Source organism: Bos indicus, chromosome 18, assembly GCF_029378745.1.
Source record: "Bos indicus isolate NIAB-ARS_2022 breed Sahiwal x Tharparkar chromosome 18, NIAB-ARS_B.indTharparkar_mat_pri_1.0, whole genome shotgun sequence".
NCBI lineage: Eukaryota > Metazoa > Chordata > Mammalia > Artiodactyla > Bovidae > Bos > Bos indicus.
The window spans coordinates 54209204-54224849 of NC_091777.1; the positions used below are offsets into that span (position 1 = coordinate 54209204).

A 15646-nucleotide genomic window follows, 5' to 3' on the forward strand; every position below is an offset into this window, starting at 1 on the left:
AATGCAGGGGACGCAGCTTTGATCCCTGGTTGGGGAACTAAGATCCCACATGCCACGGCCAAAAGATTTTTTAAAATCTTTTTTAAATCTTTTTTAAAATTTTTTAAAATCAGAGACCTTGCCTTGGACCCAAAGCCTCCGACAGTCTGTTTTTCCTCCACCTGCCATCTCTCTGGCCCTATTTCTCCCTACTTCTCACTGCCAGCCACACTAGCCTTCTTGCTTTTTTCTCTTGAAAACTCCAGGCATGCTCCTGCCCCAGGGCCTTTGCACTTGCTAAAACCTTCTGCCAAGACTTTTTCCTGATTTCCACAAGACTTGCTCTCTCACGTCTTTCAAGTCTCTGCTGAAATGTCCCTTTCTCTACAGGGTTTCCCTGACCCAGTCCCCCAGCTCTGTCAGGCCCCCTTCTTGATTTGTTAGCTAACCGGCACTTACCACCATCTTATCGCCCACAGAGTTTATTCATTTCTTTTTTTTTTTCTCCTTCTCTAGAATGGAGATGGTCCCTGATGGTCCAGTGGCTAAGATTCCACGCTCCCAATGCAGGGGGACCAGGGGTCACAACTAAAAACCCTGCAACAAAGATCCTGTGTGTTGCAACTAAGACCTGATGTAGCTGAATAAATACACAAAGGCTTCCCTGGTGGCTCAGATGGTAAAGAACCCACCTGCAATGCAGGAGACCTGGGTTTGATCCCTGGGTCAAGAAGATCCTCTGGAAAAGGGAATGGCTACCCACTCCCGTATTCTTGCCTGGAGAATCCCATGGACAGAGGAGCCTGGTGGGCTACAGTCCATATGGTCGCCAAGAGTTGGACACAATTGAAGCACGGAGAAGGAGATGGCACCCCACTCCAGTACTCTTGCCTGGAAAATCCCATGGACGGAGGAGCCTGGTAGACTGCAGTCCATGGGGTCACGAAGAGTTGGATACGACTGAGCGACTTCACTTAACTTTTCACTTTCGTGCATTGGAGAAGGAAATGGAAACCCACTCCAGTGTTCTTGCCTGGAGAATCCCAGGGACGGTGGAGCCTGGTGGGCTGCCGTCTATGGGGTCACACAGAGTTGGACACGACTGAAGCGACTTAGCAGCAGCAGCAGAAGCACCTTAGCACATAGCATACACACATATACATACATACACACACACACATATATATATATTTAAATGTTTATTTTAAAAAATACCCATCATTACAATGCTTTGATGACTCAGTTATCCCCAATTTACAGACTAAGAAATTGAGGTCCTAGGAGATGAAGAAACTTGCTCTACCAAGTTTCTGCTATGGCAGTAAATTACTGTAAATTCATTCAAAGGACTGATGCTGAAGCTAAATCTCCAATACTTTGGCCACCTGATGCAAAGAGCCGGGTCATTGGAAAAGACCCTGATGCTGGGAAAGATTGGAGGCAAGAGGAGAAGGAAGGAGGTGGCAGAGAATGAGATGGTTAGGCAGCATCACCGATTCAATGGACATGAATTTGAGCAAACTCCAGAAGTCAGTAGAGAACAGAGGAGCCTGATCCTATAGTCCATGGGGTAGCCAAGAGTCAGACACCGAGCAGCGACTGAATAACAACAACAACACAACAATAAATCACCACAAACTCAGCAGCTTAAAACAGCACACATTCATTGTCTTAAGTCCTGGAGGTGAGCAGTCTGTGCAGGTCAGCAGGGCCATGATCCTTACGGGAGCTCCGGGCACCACTTTCCTGCCTTTTCTAGTGTATAGGGGCCGCCTGCACTCCTTGGCCCAGAGCCCTTTCTTGCATCACTTGGAACTTGGCTTCCCTCCTTCTCTGACTCTGACCCTCCTGTCTCGCTCTTTTCTTTACAAGGAATCTTCTCAATTCTGTTGGGTATCCACCTGGATAATCTAGGTTCCTCTCTCCATCTCAAGATCCTTAACTTGGTCACATCTGTGAAGTCCTTTGCCACGGGAAGTGACACGCTTGCAGGATCAGCATAGCAATTGGCTTTGGGGGACGTTATTCAGCCCTCCACAGAGCCTCAAGTTACATCCAGAAACTTGGATGTAACTCGCAGCACTGACATTCAAACTCCCATCTGGCTGACTCCAGAGTCCCGGGCCTGTCTTAGTCGCCAGAACCGTGGGCGGGGACCTGCCACAGCCCCACCCCCGCTCCTGTCCCCGCTGTCCCCCCACTCCCACCCCTACTCAGTCCCGGGGGTTCAAAGCAAAGCTTCCAAATTCTGGGTCGTGCGTTCCCTCATTCCCTCTGTTCCCTCCGTCCCCACAGCTCCCCACCCCCAGCCAGTGGGCTCCCGCTCCTGGAGTGGAACTTGTTTCCTTTGGACTTCAGCCTGTGAACACCCTTCCAGGCCCTTCCCTCGCCCTCAGCCTGGGGACGTTCAGCTCCAACGGCACCAGGTGGGCGGGTTGGAAGGACCAATGGGCCAGACGGCACCAGATTCCAGAGTGCATGGAGGATTTGCAGATGGGCTGGGGCCTGGGGAAGGGCCCCCTCCCCACCCTGCTGCTCGTCCAAATGCCATGGCCTGCCACGAGGCAGGGAGAACTCCCACAGCCAGCCTCCTCGATTTCACAGAAAACAAACCTCAAACCTCAGATGCCTAACCCTCCTGTTTTTCTAGAAAATTTTCCTCTCCAAGACTGTGGCTGGTGATTCTCCACTGTCCTCGAACCTCCAAGTGCCCCCACCGAGCCCGAATCCCCAACTGCTGAGCGCACATCTTCCTTTGTTAAGAACAGAGGTGAGACAGGCAGAGGTATTATGGGGTAGGGTTTGAGTCCGGATTCTGCAGCCCAACTGCCCAACTCCAGGAAGACTTGCCTCTTACCAGCTATGTGACCCTGAGGAAGACATTTCCCCTCTCTGGGCCTCAGGGCTCTCATCTGCAAGATGGGGGTGAAATTATAACCATATCTTTCTCTGAGGATTTTTTCTGCAAATAAAATGAGTCATATTTGCAAATTGCTTAGGACAGGGTCTGGGTGTGTTAGCACTATATAAATTTTTGTTTAAAAATAAAATTAAATTAAAATTTGCTTCTTTAGAATCTCAGCCTGAAATTCGCCTTTGCCAACATTTACTTGTCTTTCTCTTCTGTTCTTGGAGGAAATGGCCACACTTCCACCAAAAGCCAGTCCCTTCTCTGCAGTGGAGTCCCATCTCCCCTACTCGGGGAAGGTTCCATCTCACACTAACCTGTTTAACAGTCTCTCTTGCATCAATCATTTCTTGTTTTTTTAGACTCCCTTCCTGACCCCCACCTCCAGCTACCACCTCTCCTTTCCTTTTTTTAAAAAAATTTTTGGCATGCTCGGAGACATGTGAGATCTTAGCTGCCTGACCAAGAGTCAAACCTGCTCCCCTCGAAGTGTAAGTGCAGTGTCTTAACCACTGGATCACCAGGGAAGTCCCTCCCCTGTTTTAAACACCTTCAAAGAACCACCATCCTTGGGTTTGGACAAATATACCTTTCACTCACTCTTCCAATCCTCAGTATCTGATTCTTGTCCCCACTTCTCATACGGGGTGACTTTTACCAAAGTGCAGAGGCTTCCGTCGTGTAAAGTCAACAAAACAGCTGCTTCTCTGCCCTTATCTGGCCATCCTCCCCTTCCCTGAAATCCTCTCTGCTCTGTGCTGGTTAAATTCTTACTTTGAAATAATTTCAAGCTTACAGTTGAGGTGCAAACCAGGACTAAGAATTGCATCCCTGTAATTTTCTGCCGTGTATAAATCATCATCCCCCTCCACTTTCTCCCCAGCCCTCCCTTTTTCTTCCTGTTAGGAAATGTGTCCCTCCCCTCAAAATGATATATTGAAGCCTTGAAGTCATAATCCCCAGTCGCTCAGAATGTGAACTTATTTGGAAAGAGTGGTTGCAGACAGAATCAGTTGAGTTGAAGTTTTACTGGAGTAGAACGGACTCCAAATCCCATGTGACTGGTGTCCTGTAAGAAGACAGTCACATGAATCAAGACCAAGGCACACGTGACAGAGGGAGAAATGGGAGCTTTGCGGTTGTAAGCCAAAGAAAGCCTGGGCTTGTCAGCAAACCACTGGAAGCAGACTTCCCTGGTGGTCCAGTGGTTAAGAGTCTGCCTTCCAATGCAAGGGCTGCAGGTTCAGCCCTTGGTTGGGGAACTAAGATCCACTTGCCAGCAGCATGTGTGTTAAGTCACTTTAGTTATGTATGACTCTTTGGACTGTGGCCCGCCAAGCTCCTCTGTCCGTGGGGTTCTCCAGGCAAGAATCCTGGAAGGGGTGGCCATGCTGTCCTCCAGGGGATCTTCCCGATCCAGAATTTGAACTAACGTCACAGCAACTAGAGAAGCCCTGGAGTGTCCCAGCTCGAGAAATCCGATGCGCCTTGATGAAGACCCCGCTGCTACTGCTGCTGCTAGTCGCTTCAGTCATGTCCGACTCTGTGCCACCCCAGAGACGGCAGCCCACCAGGCTCCCCTGTCCCTGGGATTCTCCAGGCAAGAACACTGGAGTGGGTTGCCATTTCCTTCTCCAATGCATGAAAGGGAAAAGTGAAAGTGAAGTCGCTCAGTCATGTCCGACCCTCAGCGACCCCATGGACTGCAGCCTACCAGGCTCCTCCGCCCATGGGATTTTCCAGGCAAGAGTACTGGAGTGGGGTGCCCAGTGCAGCCTAAATAAATAATAAAATAAAAATATATAAATTAAAAAATCACCAAAAGCTAGGAATAGGCAAGGAGGCAAGAATGACTTCCTCTAGAAGCTGCAGAAGCATGGCCCTATTGATTTCAGACTTTTGGCCTCAGAAAAGTGAATGAATATATTTCTATTGTTTTAAGCTATCCTGATTGTAGCATTTTGATATGGCAGCCCTAGGAAACTGACACACTCCATCCCCCATCCTTTTCTCTCTATATAGTATTTTTTTTCAGAACTTTTTGGGAATAAGTCATGCTTCTTTACCTTTCAGTCTGTCAGTGTTCCTTCCCTAAAAATAAGAGGGGCTTTTTCTCATAGAACCATGGGAGTTATCAAAAATCAAGAAACTCAGGACTTCCCTGGTGGTCCAGTGGTTAATATATTTCACACTCCCAGTACAGGGGCTAAAATTTGATCCTTGGTCCGGGAGCTAAGACCTCACATGCCACCCGGCAAAGACTAAAAATAAAAATAAATGAAATAAAAGAGAGTAAGACCTAAATTAAAAACTATTTTTTTGACCAGACCAGAACCACTGAGCTCTAACCAGATTCTCTTCGTCGGGGTTGAGACCCGGGCGCTTCCAAGATGCCAGCTTACTACTCTTCCTTCATGGACCCTGACACCACACTCATTGGAGACGTGGCACTGTTGCCCATCAGAAATCAGTTCAAAGGATCTGCCCCTAGAGAGACAAAAGAGACGGATACTGTGGATGAAGCTATCTGTTACTTTAAGGCCAATGTCTTCTTCAAAAACTATGAAATTAAGAATGAAGCCGATAGGACCTTGATATACATAACTCTACGTTTCTGAGTGTCTAAAGAAACCCCAAAAGTGCATTTCTAAAAGCCAAGGCGAGAAAGAAATGTATACACTGGGAATCACTAATTTTCCCATTCCCGGAGAGCCTGGTTTTCCACTTAATGCCGTTTACACCAAACCTGCAAATAAACAGGACGATAAAGTGATGAGGGCCTACGTACAACGGCTGAGGCAAGAGACTGGACTGAAACTTTGTGAGAAAGTTTTTGACTCTCAGAGTGATAAACCCAGCAAGTGGTGGACTTGCTTTGTGAAGGGACAATTCATGAACAAGAGTCTTTCAGGACCTGGACAATAAAGGCAGCCTTGGGCAGACACTGTCCTCACAGCTGTGGGCAGCATTTACAGCAAGATGTATGCAGTCCTTTGCCTTTATTTCCTAAAGTTTTATACAGAGGAGAGAAGAGTGTGTGTCTTTATTTGAAGAGCTCTTTATCAAGAAATTTGGGGTGAGATGGGTGGGGAACAATGAGTTGTTGACTGGTGATTTGAAATGTCTGCAGTATTAAGCTGATGCTTAATAAATAATGGTAAAGAAAAAAAACACTTTTTACAAATTCAGAAAGTTCAACATTAGCACCACACGCTTATTCAATCCAAAGTCCATATTCAGTCTCGTCAATCGTCCTAGTCATATCCTCTCCAGCAACTGTATTTTTCCAGCTTGGGATGTCATGTGAGACCGGACGTTTAACTCAATCGTCTCTTTCTCACCTCCTTCACTCTGGAGCCCTTCCCATCTTTCCTGGATGTTTGTGACCCTGACACTTTGAAAAGGGCAGGCCTCTTTTGTGTAATGACCCTGCATGTGGATTTGTCTGGTGTCTCCTGGCGATCAGATGCATTTTTGGCAGGAATTCCCCGGAAGTGATTCCCTGGACATGTCCTCCTTGGTCTGTCATTGCAAGCGCACCTGATTTCAGTATATTCTACCCCTGGGGATGTTTGCTTTGATTACTGGATTAAAGTGGCATCTACTAGGTTGCTCTGGCAAGAATCATTACTTTTCTCTTTGTAATCCCTCCGTTAGCTTTAAACACATACACCTTGCTTTGTTATGTAAGCAGTACATCTTGAGGATTTCAGTACATTGTTTCCTAGAAAAGGAATCTTGCCATACCAGCGAAGAGAACTCTCTCCTGCTTTTCTTTTACATGTGTGTGTCTCCCTTTATATGGAAGTACCATGATTTGCTAAACAGTCTATAGATGAATGGTGCTGGTGGTGGTTTAGTCTTAAGTCAACTCTTTCGACTCCAAGAACTGTAGCCCACCAGGCTTCTCTGTCCATGGAATTCTCCAGGCAAGAATACGGGAGTGGGTTCCCATTCCCTTCTCCAGGGGATCTTCCCGACCCAGGGATTGAACCTGGGTCTTCTGCATTACAAACAGAAACTTTTTACCGACTAAGCCACCAGGGAAGCCCCTATAAATGGATATTTGGGCCAATTCCAGTCTTTTGCTACTCCTTTGTTCTTCAAATACATACTCTTGGGGTTCTCCTGCCCCCTCCCTTCTGGCACAATCCTTAATCCTTTCTCTCATTTTCTCCTCTTCTGCCTGACACTGATCCACCATTTTCTCTCCTTTCTCCACACTCTCTCTCTAGATGATCTCACCCTGCTCCTCAGCTTAAAATTCCTCCCATGTGCCAATGATTTCTAAATTTATATCCCCGCCCCATCTCTTCCCTGCACTCCAGGCTTGTATGTCTAACTCTGTTTGAATGTCTGCTAGGATATCAAATTTAAGAACCCCTGCCTAAACAGAATTCCTGACCTCATAGCTCATTTCTCCCTAGAGTTTCCCCATCATAGTGAATAGACCCACCAACATTCTAAACATTTGAGCCAAAGATAGAGTCATTTAAATTTTTTTTAATTGAGGTACAATTCATGTAATATAAAATTAACCATTTTAAGCAGGAATAAAGTGTAGAAGTGTTAGTTGCTCAGTCATGGCCAACTCTTTGCAACCCCATGGACTGTAGTCCACCAGGCTCCTCTGTTCATGGGATTCTCCAGGCAAGAATAGTGGAGTGGGTTGCCATTCCCTTCTCCAGGGGATCTTCCCGACCCAGGGATCGAACCTGGGTCTCCTGCATTGCAGGCAAATACTTTATCATCTGAGCCACCAGAGAAGCCCTTTCACTTTCATTGCTAAGCATGTATGACTTCTATTTATTTTTAAAATACTTTATTTATTTTTGGCTGTGCTGAGTCTTCGTTGCTGCAAGGACTTCTCTCTAGTCACAGCGAGCAGGGACTGTTCTTCATGTGGTGTGTGGGTTTCTTATTGCAGTTGCTTCTCTCGTTGCAGAGCAGGGGCTCTAGGGCTTCAGCAGCTGTGGTGCATGGGCCCGTAGTTGCGGTTCTGGGCTCCAGAGCACAGGCCTAGTGGTTGTGGTGCATGGGCTTAGTTGCTTTGCAGCATGTGGGATCCTCCTGGACCAGGGATCAAACCTGCTTCTCCTGCACTGGCAGGAGGACTCTCCACCACTGAGCTACTAGGGAAGCCTTAAAAGTAACCATTTTAAAGTGCACATGAGTGGCATTTGGTACCGTCACAATGTTGTGCAAACATCACCTCTATCTAGTCCAAGAATTGTCATCACCCCCAAAGGAAATCTGATAGTGATTAAGCAGTCACTCCTCATTCCCCCCTCCCTCAATTCCTGGCACCTGCTAATCAATTTTATATCTCTACAGCTTTACTTATTTTGGAGATTTTTTTTTTTTTTTTTTTTACTGCATGGCATGCAGGATCTTCTCTGACCAAGGACTGAACCCATGACCCCACATTGGGAGCACAGAGTCTTAACCACTGGACCACCAGGGAAGTCCTGGACTTTATATAAATGGAATCATATACATGTGGTGTTTTGTGTCTGGCTTCTTTGCCTTAGCATACTGTCTTCAAGGCTTATCAATGTTAAAGCATGTATCAGAATTCCATTCCTTCCTTTGGCTGAATAATATTCCATTTTATGGCTATACCATACACAACATTGTAAATAAACTGTATTTGAATTTTTTAAAAAGTGGTTAAAAAAAATTAAATGACAGGTGCAGGGCTTAGAATGTTGTCTGGCATGCAGCATACCCTATGTAAGTTGCAGTGATGACACATTGTAAAAACAATACTGTTGTTGTGGTTATTATATGTGTCCTTCAAGATCCCTTCCAGTGTCACCTCCTCCAGGAAGCCTTCCGGGTGAGTCCAGATAGGATCCGTTGCTCAAATTTCCCCAGAATATTTTATTTAGTTTTTTCTTTAAACCTCAGCAAAACATGTCCCAATTATTATACTCTGTATTCTACACCCCACACCAAGGATCAGAATATTATAGTCGTGATAATTATAGTGTTTCTCTCTCTGGCTGTAAACAGGCTGGCCTGGCCAGTCATAACCACTGGATTAAGCCTAAAAGCAGAGCTTGTTTCATTCACTCAAATATGCCCAACACGTCGTCTGGAGCCAGGAACAGGGAGACTTCTCAGGCAATATTGGTGGACCCAATAACCGAACCATTTGGTCCCCTCCCTCTCAACTTGGAATGTGCGTAAACCCAGGGTATGCAATGGTGCCCCAAGGATTCATAAATTCATGCAAAAACAAGTTTTTTGCCAGGAGTTTGTTAGAAATATCTTTATTACAAGTCTCTTTTTCCCTCAGTCTTATTGAAAAATAATTGACATACATCACTGTATAAATTTTGGACTTCCCTTGTGGCAAGGGGTTCTTTCCCTGAGATTCTTTCCCTCATATGGCAAAGAATCTGCCTGCAATTGGGAGACCTGGGTTTGATCCCCGGGTTGGGAAGACTCCCTGGAGGATGGCATGGCAACCCACTCCAGTATTCTTGCCTGGAGAATCCCATAGACAGAGGAGCCTGGTGGGCTACAGTCTACAGGGTCACAAAGAGTCAGATACGACTGAGTGACTGACACACACTGAATAAGTTTAAGGTGTACAGCATATGGGTTTGACTTACCTGTATTGTGAAATGATTACCACAGTAATTTCAGCCACTATCCACCTTGTCTCAATAAAAAGAAAAGAAGGAAAAGAAAAAGAAAAAAAAATTCTCTCCTTGTGTTGAGAACACTTAGAATACTTCTTTTTTAAAAAAAAATTATTTAATTATTTGGCTGCATTGAGTCTTAGTTGGGGCCGGCAGGATCGTCGTTGCAAATGAGAGATCTTCACTGTGACATGCAGGATCTTTTTAGTTGAACACACTTGTTCCTGGACTTCCTGGTGGCCCAGTGGTTAAGACTCTGTGTTCCGGTGGCACCCAGCATAAGTTCAATCCCCAGTCCGGGAAGATCGCACATGCCACTGTGGTCCAGGAGGGGCGGGGCGGGGGGGCAGATATTTTTGTTCTTCTTGATTCATGTTTTGTACAAGAAAAAGTAAGAGCCCACATTCTTCCACCAAATTTTCCATTTATCCATTTATTTATAGCCACATAGATTCGTGGATCCCTATTTTATTCAAGGGGCTATGATCTGTTGCCCTCGTTTATAACCTTGATGCTCAAAACGTGCAGATTTGACCCGTAGGAGCCCTGTGGGAGCGCTTCAAGCTGGCTCTGTGCCCTTCCACCTGTTTTCATCATTTTTTTAGTATTTCCTTACTTTCTGACCCCCAAATGTTACAAGATCATCTTGTATATTCCCTGTCCCACGACTCCTTGAAGCAGTCATTTTCTCAAGGGAGAAAAGAGTGTACTTCTGAAGGCAGGTGGCTGACCCCCTCATCCCTGAATGAGCCCCTCGGACTCTGATTTCTAAGTGACTGGGCAGAATGAACGGCAGAGGCAATGCTCTGACGGTTGCCATGGAGACTGCTAGGCCTCGGAGCAGGAGGCGGTGACGTCACTGCGGGAGCTAGTGCAGCGAGCGGCCGCATTCGTGTCTCGGCCAGGCCACAGGGAGGTGAGGGCAGCCTTTGGGCCAGTGGCAAAGCATGAGCCTTCCTGCCTGCTGGACACCCACCCACGATACCCCAGTGGCAGCAGCCCCGGAACGTTCAGCAGTTCCAGATCTGCTAGGAGTGCCAGAGCCTACAAGACCTTTGAAGACCACCGCCAAGAACGAGGGAGCAGCATCTTCAGACCCTCCATGGTGCAGCCTGGCCTAGGACTCAGGATCCCCCAGACCGCTGGCAGACACCCACCCCCTGCTTCATACTGTTTAAGTCCCTAAGGAATTCCCAAGCACCTCCTCGGAGGAAGATTATAGAAGGCTGGACACCTGCAGCCCTGTGGGCCGGGCCAAGGGCATCTTTGACCAAAGTGGACAAACTGGGCCCTCTGAGGCCTCTCCCTTCACCTTTGAGCATGGCATCATGGATAATTTTTTGATCCCCGAGGCAGCTCAGGTGTGCACCAGCAGACTTGGAGAGCTGGGCAAGATGCTGTTTGGGGGCAAGGACATTGCACTGTTGCAGCATGGGTGCCAGGCCCTTGAGGTGAACAGTTACAAGTTCCTGATGATCCGAGGTATCCCGGAAGACTGCAATCATGAGAAGTTTGAAGAGATCATAAGCCCCCCGCCCCCACCCTAAAACTTTGAAGTGGCTGGAAAGGCCTTTGTGGCAGCCACCTTTAGGCTGGCTGAGGGCATCAATTACGCCATGATCCCCGGGGAAATCAAGAGCAACGGCAGAACATGGAGCTTGGTCTACATGCCTCGGAAGCAGTTCCTGACCAAGCCGACCCTCTTCCTGCAGAGCGAGGCGGGGATGGTAGAGGATGTGTCCGGGATCCTGAGACAGGAACTGCGTCCAACAGTGATGGGCCCCAAAGAGCTTCCTGCCAGGAAGTGCTATGTGTAGGGGCCAGGGAAGAAGCCGGGGGCCGGGACCACCAACTGAGTGGTCGAAGTGCCACCTCTGGACTCCCCAGAGAAGGAGAGCAAGGCTGGAGATGGCAAGAAAGGCAAGGGGAAGCACAAGAAAAATCGACAGCACCACGCATCTGACAAGGAGTGGTGAGGTGACCTCGGGTGGGCGTTGGGGGCGGCTGAGTGAGGTTGGGTGTCAGCTGAGTGGGTGCAGGTAGCGACTTGGGAAGGTTGCTGCTAAGTCACTTCAGTCGTGTCCGACTCTGTGCGACCCCAGAGACAGCAGCCCACCAGGCTCCCCCGTCCCCGGGATTCTCCAGGCAAGAACACTGGAGTGGGTTGCCATTTCCTTCTCCAATGCATGAAAGTGAGAAATGAAAGTGAAGTCGCTCAGTCGTGTCCGACTCCTAGCGACCCCATGGACTGCAACCTACCAGGCCCCTCCGTCCATGGGACTTTCCAGGCAAGAGCACTGGAGTGGGGTGCCATCGCCTTCTCCGAGCGACTTGGGAAGGTGGGTACCCTCTAAGTAAATTTGGGGAATGTGAGTAGTGTGGATGATGCGGTGAGGATGGGTAACATTCAAGAGAGTGGGTAACTTTTGAGTAAGAATGGGTAGCATCTGACTAGTGTGAGTGAAGATGGGCATTTTTATCTGAGTGAACTAGTGGGTGACATCTGAGTGGGTGCGGTTAACATCTAGCTGAGTGGGGATCACTGGTCCATTCATTCATTCACTCTACAGGTGTGTATGGCACACCTACCATGCCCCAGGAACTGTTCCAAGAGCTGGGGATACAGAACTGAGCGTACCCAACACAAGGTTCTACCTTCACACCCCTCCTAGTGAGTGGTTAATGTTTGAGTTACTTGGGAACATCTGAGTGGGTGTGGGTACCATGCGAACAGATGTGGATAGTATCTGGTTGAGTATGAATCATTCATTAACTCAACAAATGTTTCCAACACCTACGGTGTTGTTATTGTTCAGTCTCTAAGTCATGTCAGACTCTTTGCAACCCCCTGGACGGCAGTACACCAGGCTTCCCTGTCCTTTGCTATCTCCCAGAGTTTGCTTAAACTCATGTCCATTGAGTCGGTGATGCCATCCAACCATCTCATCCTCTGTCGTCCCCTTCTCCTCCTGCCCTCAATCCTTCCCAGCATCAGGGTCTTTTCCAGTGAGTTGACTCTTCGCATCAGGTGGCCAAAGTATTGGAGCTTCAGCTTCAGCATCAGTCCTTCCAATGGATATGCAGGGTTGATTTCCTTTAGGATTGACTGGTTTGAAATTCTTGCTGTCCAATGGGCTCTCAAGTCTTCTCCAGCACTGCAGTTTGAAAGCATCACCAGGCACTATTCCAGGCATTGTGGATACATCAGGGAACAAAAGAGACCCAAACCTTGCCCTCACAGCATGCATATTAAATATTTGAGTACATGCGGGTAACGTCTGAGTTGTTTGAATAGTTGAATACATATGAGTGAGCATGGGTCCTTTGAGTGTGTGGGTAGCATCTCGAGTATGAGTGAGTACATAAACTCGAATAGGTAATATTTGAGTAGTTGTACCCAACATTTGGGGCTTCCCTGGTGGCTCAGAAGGTAAAGAATCTGCCTGCAAATGTAGGAGACCTGAGTTCATTCCCTGGGTCTGAAAGATCTGGAAAAGGGAATAGCTGTGGGAGTGATACCTGAATACGCATGTGGGTATTATTTGAGTGGGGTGAGGGTAACTTCTGAGTGAGGATGAGTCCCAAAGAGTGTAACAACCCGGAGATGCCCGAGTACCAGCTGCGCAGTCGCAGTTGGAGCCTAGCTGCTGATCAGAGGGTTGCTATGGAGACTGTGGGCTGCTTCTGGCGCCTGCGTAAACAGGTGTTTTCAAGAAGTGGAAGAGGAAATAGGGTCCGGAATTCCAGGGTTTTGCACAACTTTTACCAGAGTTGAGGAATAGCCAAGCAGGAAGAATGTTTTAGAGAGATTCGTGCTCGAGAGCAAGGCCACAATCCCCTTTGCCATTCATAGCGGCAGGAGACTAACCCTCTTGCTGGGTGGGTATTGTGGAGAGGAGGCCCAGACCCCTTCAGCTTTGGGCTCTTCTGGAAATCTGCCCATTGCAAAGTCTACAGCCATTTTTTTGTTTTGTTTTGTCTTTTATAAGGACTGAGCTTCTCTGATAGCTCAGTTGGTGAAGAGTCCACCTGCAATGCGGGAGACCTGGGTTAGAATCCGCCTGCCAGTGCAGGAGACACAGGTTCCATCCCTGGTCCGGGAAGATCCCGCGTGCCATGCAGAGCAGCTGGGTGGGCCTGTGTGCTCTGGGCCAGAGTACTGAGCGAGCCTGCGCTCTAGAGCCCAGGACCTGCAACTGCTGAGCCTGTGTGCCACAACTACTGAAGTCTGAGTGCCCTAGAGCCCACGCTCCACAGCAAGAGAAGCCACCATAATGAGAAGCCCGCACACTGCAGCTAGAGAGTAGCCCCCCTCTCTACAACTAGAGGAAAGCCCACACAGCAACGAAGGCCCCGCACAGCCACAAATAATTTTTTAAATGCAATTTACAGACTCAGATCCTTATCTGCCAAATTGTAATAGTGGAGACGGCCCGCCTCCCCTGCCACTCAATGTATTATGATGGTGGGTGTCAGTCATGTCTGTGAATTCCAGCATCCAATCCCCTTTCTTATTTCTGCAAGGCTACCTCCATTTTGACCCCCTCCCAGAGCCAGGAGATGGAAGTCCTTTCCCCATGCCCCAACCTTGGCAGCCAGGATGCAGGCAAGCCACCCACCCTCAGGCAGTCAGAAACTCCTGTTAAGACCTTGCATTTGCAGCAGCTGTCAAGACAGAGGAAGTTTCAGAGTTCATCCTTTGATATGATCTAAAGCCTGCAAGACTCTGATTTCTGTCCGTTCCGCAAGCTGGCTGTCTACCATCAGCCTCGGAAACATTTGTTTTGGGCAATGGTTGGGATAAAGCCATTCCTGCCATCCTCACAGGTATATTTGAACAACTTGCAAGAGCGTCCATGGTCTAAAAGTTTGTAGCTCTCTACTGATCTTTGTTGCTCAGTCGTGTCAGACTCTTTGCCACCCCATGGACTGTGACCCATTCCTCTGTCCATGGGATTCTCCAGGCCAGAATACTGGAGTAGGTTGCCATTGCCTTCTCTAGGCGATCTTCCTGACTCAGGAACTGAACCCAAGTCTCCTGCATTGCAGGCAGATTCTTTACTATCTGAGCCACCAAGGAATCACCTAGTCAATGGACATGAGTTTGAGCAAACTCCTGGAGACGGTGAAGGACAGGAAAGCCTGACATGCTGCAGCCCATAGAGTTGCAAAGAGTCAGACAAGACTTGATTGAACAACAACAATTGATCTTTGTATTCCTTGTAAATTGCCAACCTGTGCATACTCACTCACAGCATATTGTACTATTTTGTCTCTTGCTCCCTCAGAGTTTACAGAATAAAGGCTGCACAACCCTCAGGCACGTTCATTTGCGGCGTATGTTATTCTCCCATCAAGACACATTCATTGTAGAGCAACAAAGGCCAGTGTAACATTTCTTCTCATCATATTGCTGTATTAAGACTGCATTTGTGCTTCTTGTGGGCTTGCGGTGTTTCCCAGACAACATTCATGTTTGTAGACACAACATGAATGATTGTTCAAGGCTGCTCATAAAACCCCAAACTCCTACCACTTCTCTTTCGAGTTTCTCTAGACCAATTGAAGAGTATCCTGAGATTGTAATGCAAACTGTTGCATAAAACAGTTGCCATTTGAAGCTACTTATCAGTGTGGGTCCAGACACGGCTGACACACTGCAGACCCTAAGTAAACTGGATGTGCTAGCTGATGGAAGGTTGTAACTGGCCTCTGTAAACCCCTGTTTTGAAAACGTGGGTTCAATTAAAAATCACTGTTCTTTGTGGTTGATGCTATATCATACAAATATGAACTTATAAAATAAATGGCTTCCCAGGTGGCTCAGTGGTAAAGAATCTGCCTGCCTGTGCAGGAGACAAAAGAGACGCGGGTCCCTGGGTTGGGAAGATCCCCTGGAGAAGAAAATGGCAACCCACTCCAGTATTCTTGCCTGGGGGAAATCCCATGGACAGAGGAGCCTAGTGGGCTACAGTCCATGGGGTTACAGTCAGGCATGACTTAGAGACTGAGAACGAACATCAAGTGCAATCATTGCCCATTCTTCGATGTGTTGGGGGGATCCAAGGTAGATTTAGTTTGGAGAAGCAATCTGACTGCTAAAAAAAAT

At 47.7% G+C, this 15646-nt stretch overlaps 1 protein-coding gene, 1 non-coding gene and 1 pseudogene across 2 annotated transcripts; 2 read left to right on the plus strand and 1 right to left on the minus strand.

The window, feature by feature from the left end:
* The first annotated feature begins 5209 nt into the window (after positions 1 to 5209).
* Positions 5210 to 5920, plus strand: LOC109572722 (actin-related protein 2/3 complex subunit 3 pseudogene; annotated as a pseudogene).
* Positions 5921 to 6860: 940 nt separating this feature from the next.
* Positions 6861 to 6934, minus strand: TRNAY-GUA (transfer RNA tyrosine (anticodon GUA)). Its single transcript has one exon. It is a non-coding gene; the product is annotated as a tRNA-Tyr (tRNA).
* Positions 6935 to 10407: 3473 nt separating this feature from the next.
* PNMA8C (PNMA family member 8C) lies at positions 10408 to 14860 on the plus strand. Its single transcript, XM_070771310.1, is given in 2 exon segments — positions 10408 to 11876; positions 14826 to 14860. A coding segment is annotated over 1 exon segment (648 nt). The 5' UTR covers positions 10408 to 10865; the 3' UTR covers positions 11514 to 11876; positions 14826 to 14860.
* Positions 14861 to 15646: the final 786 nt, after the last annotated feature.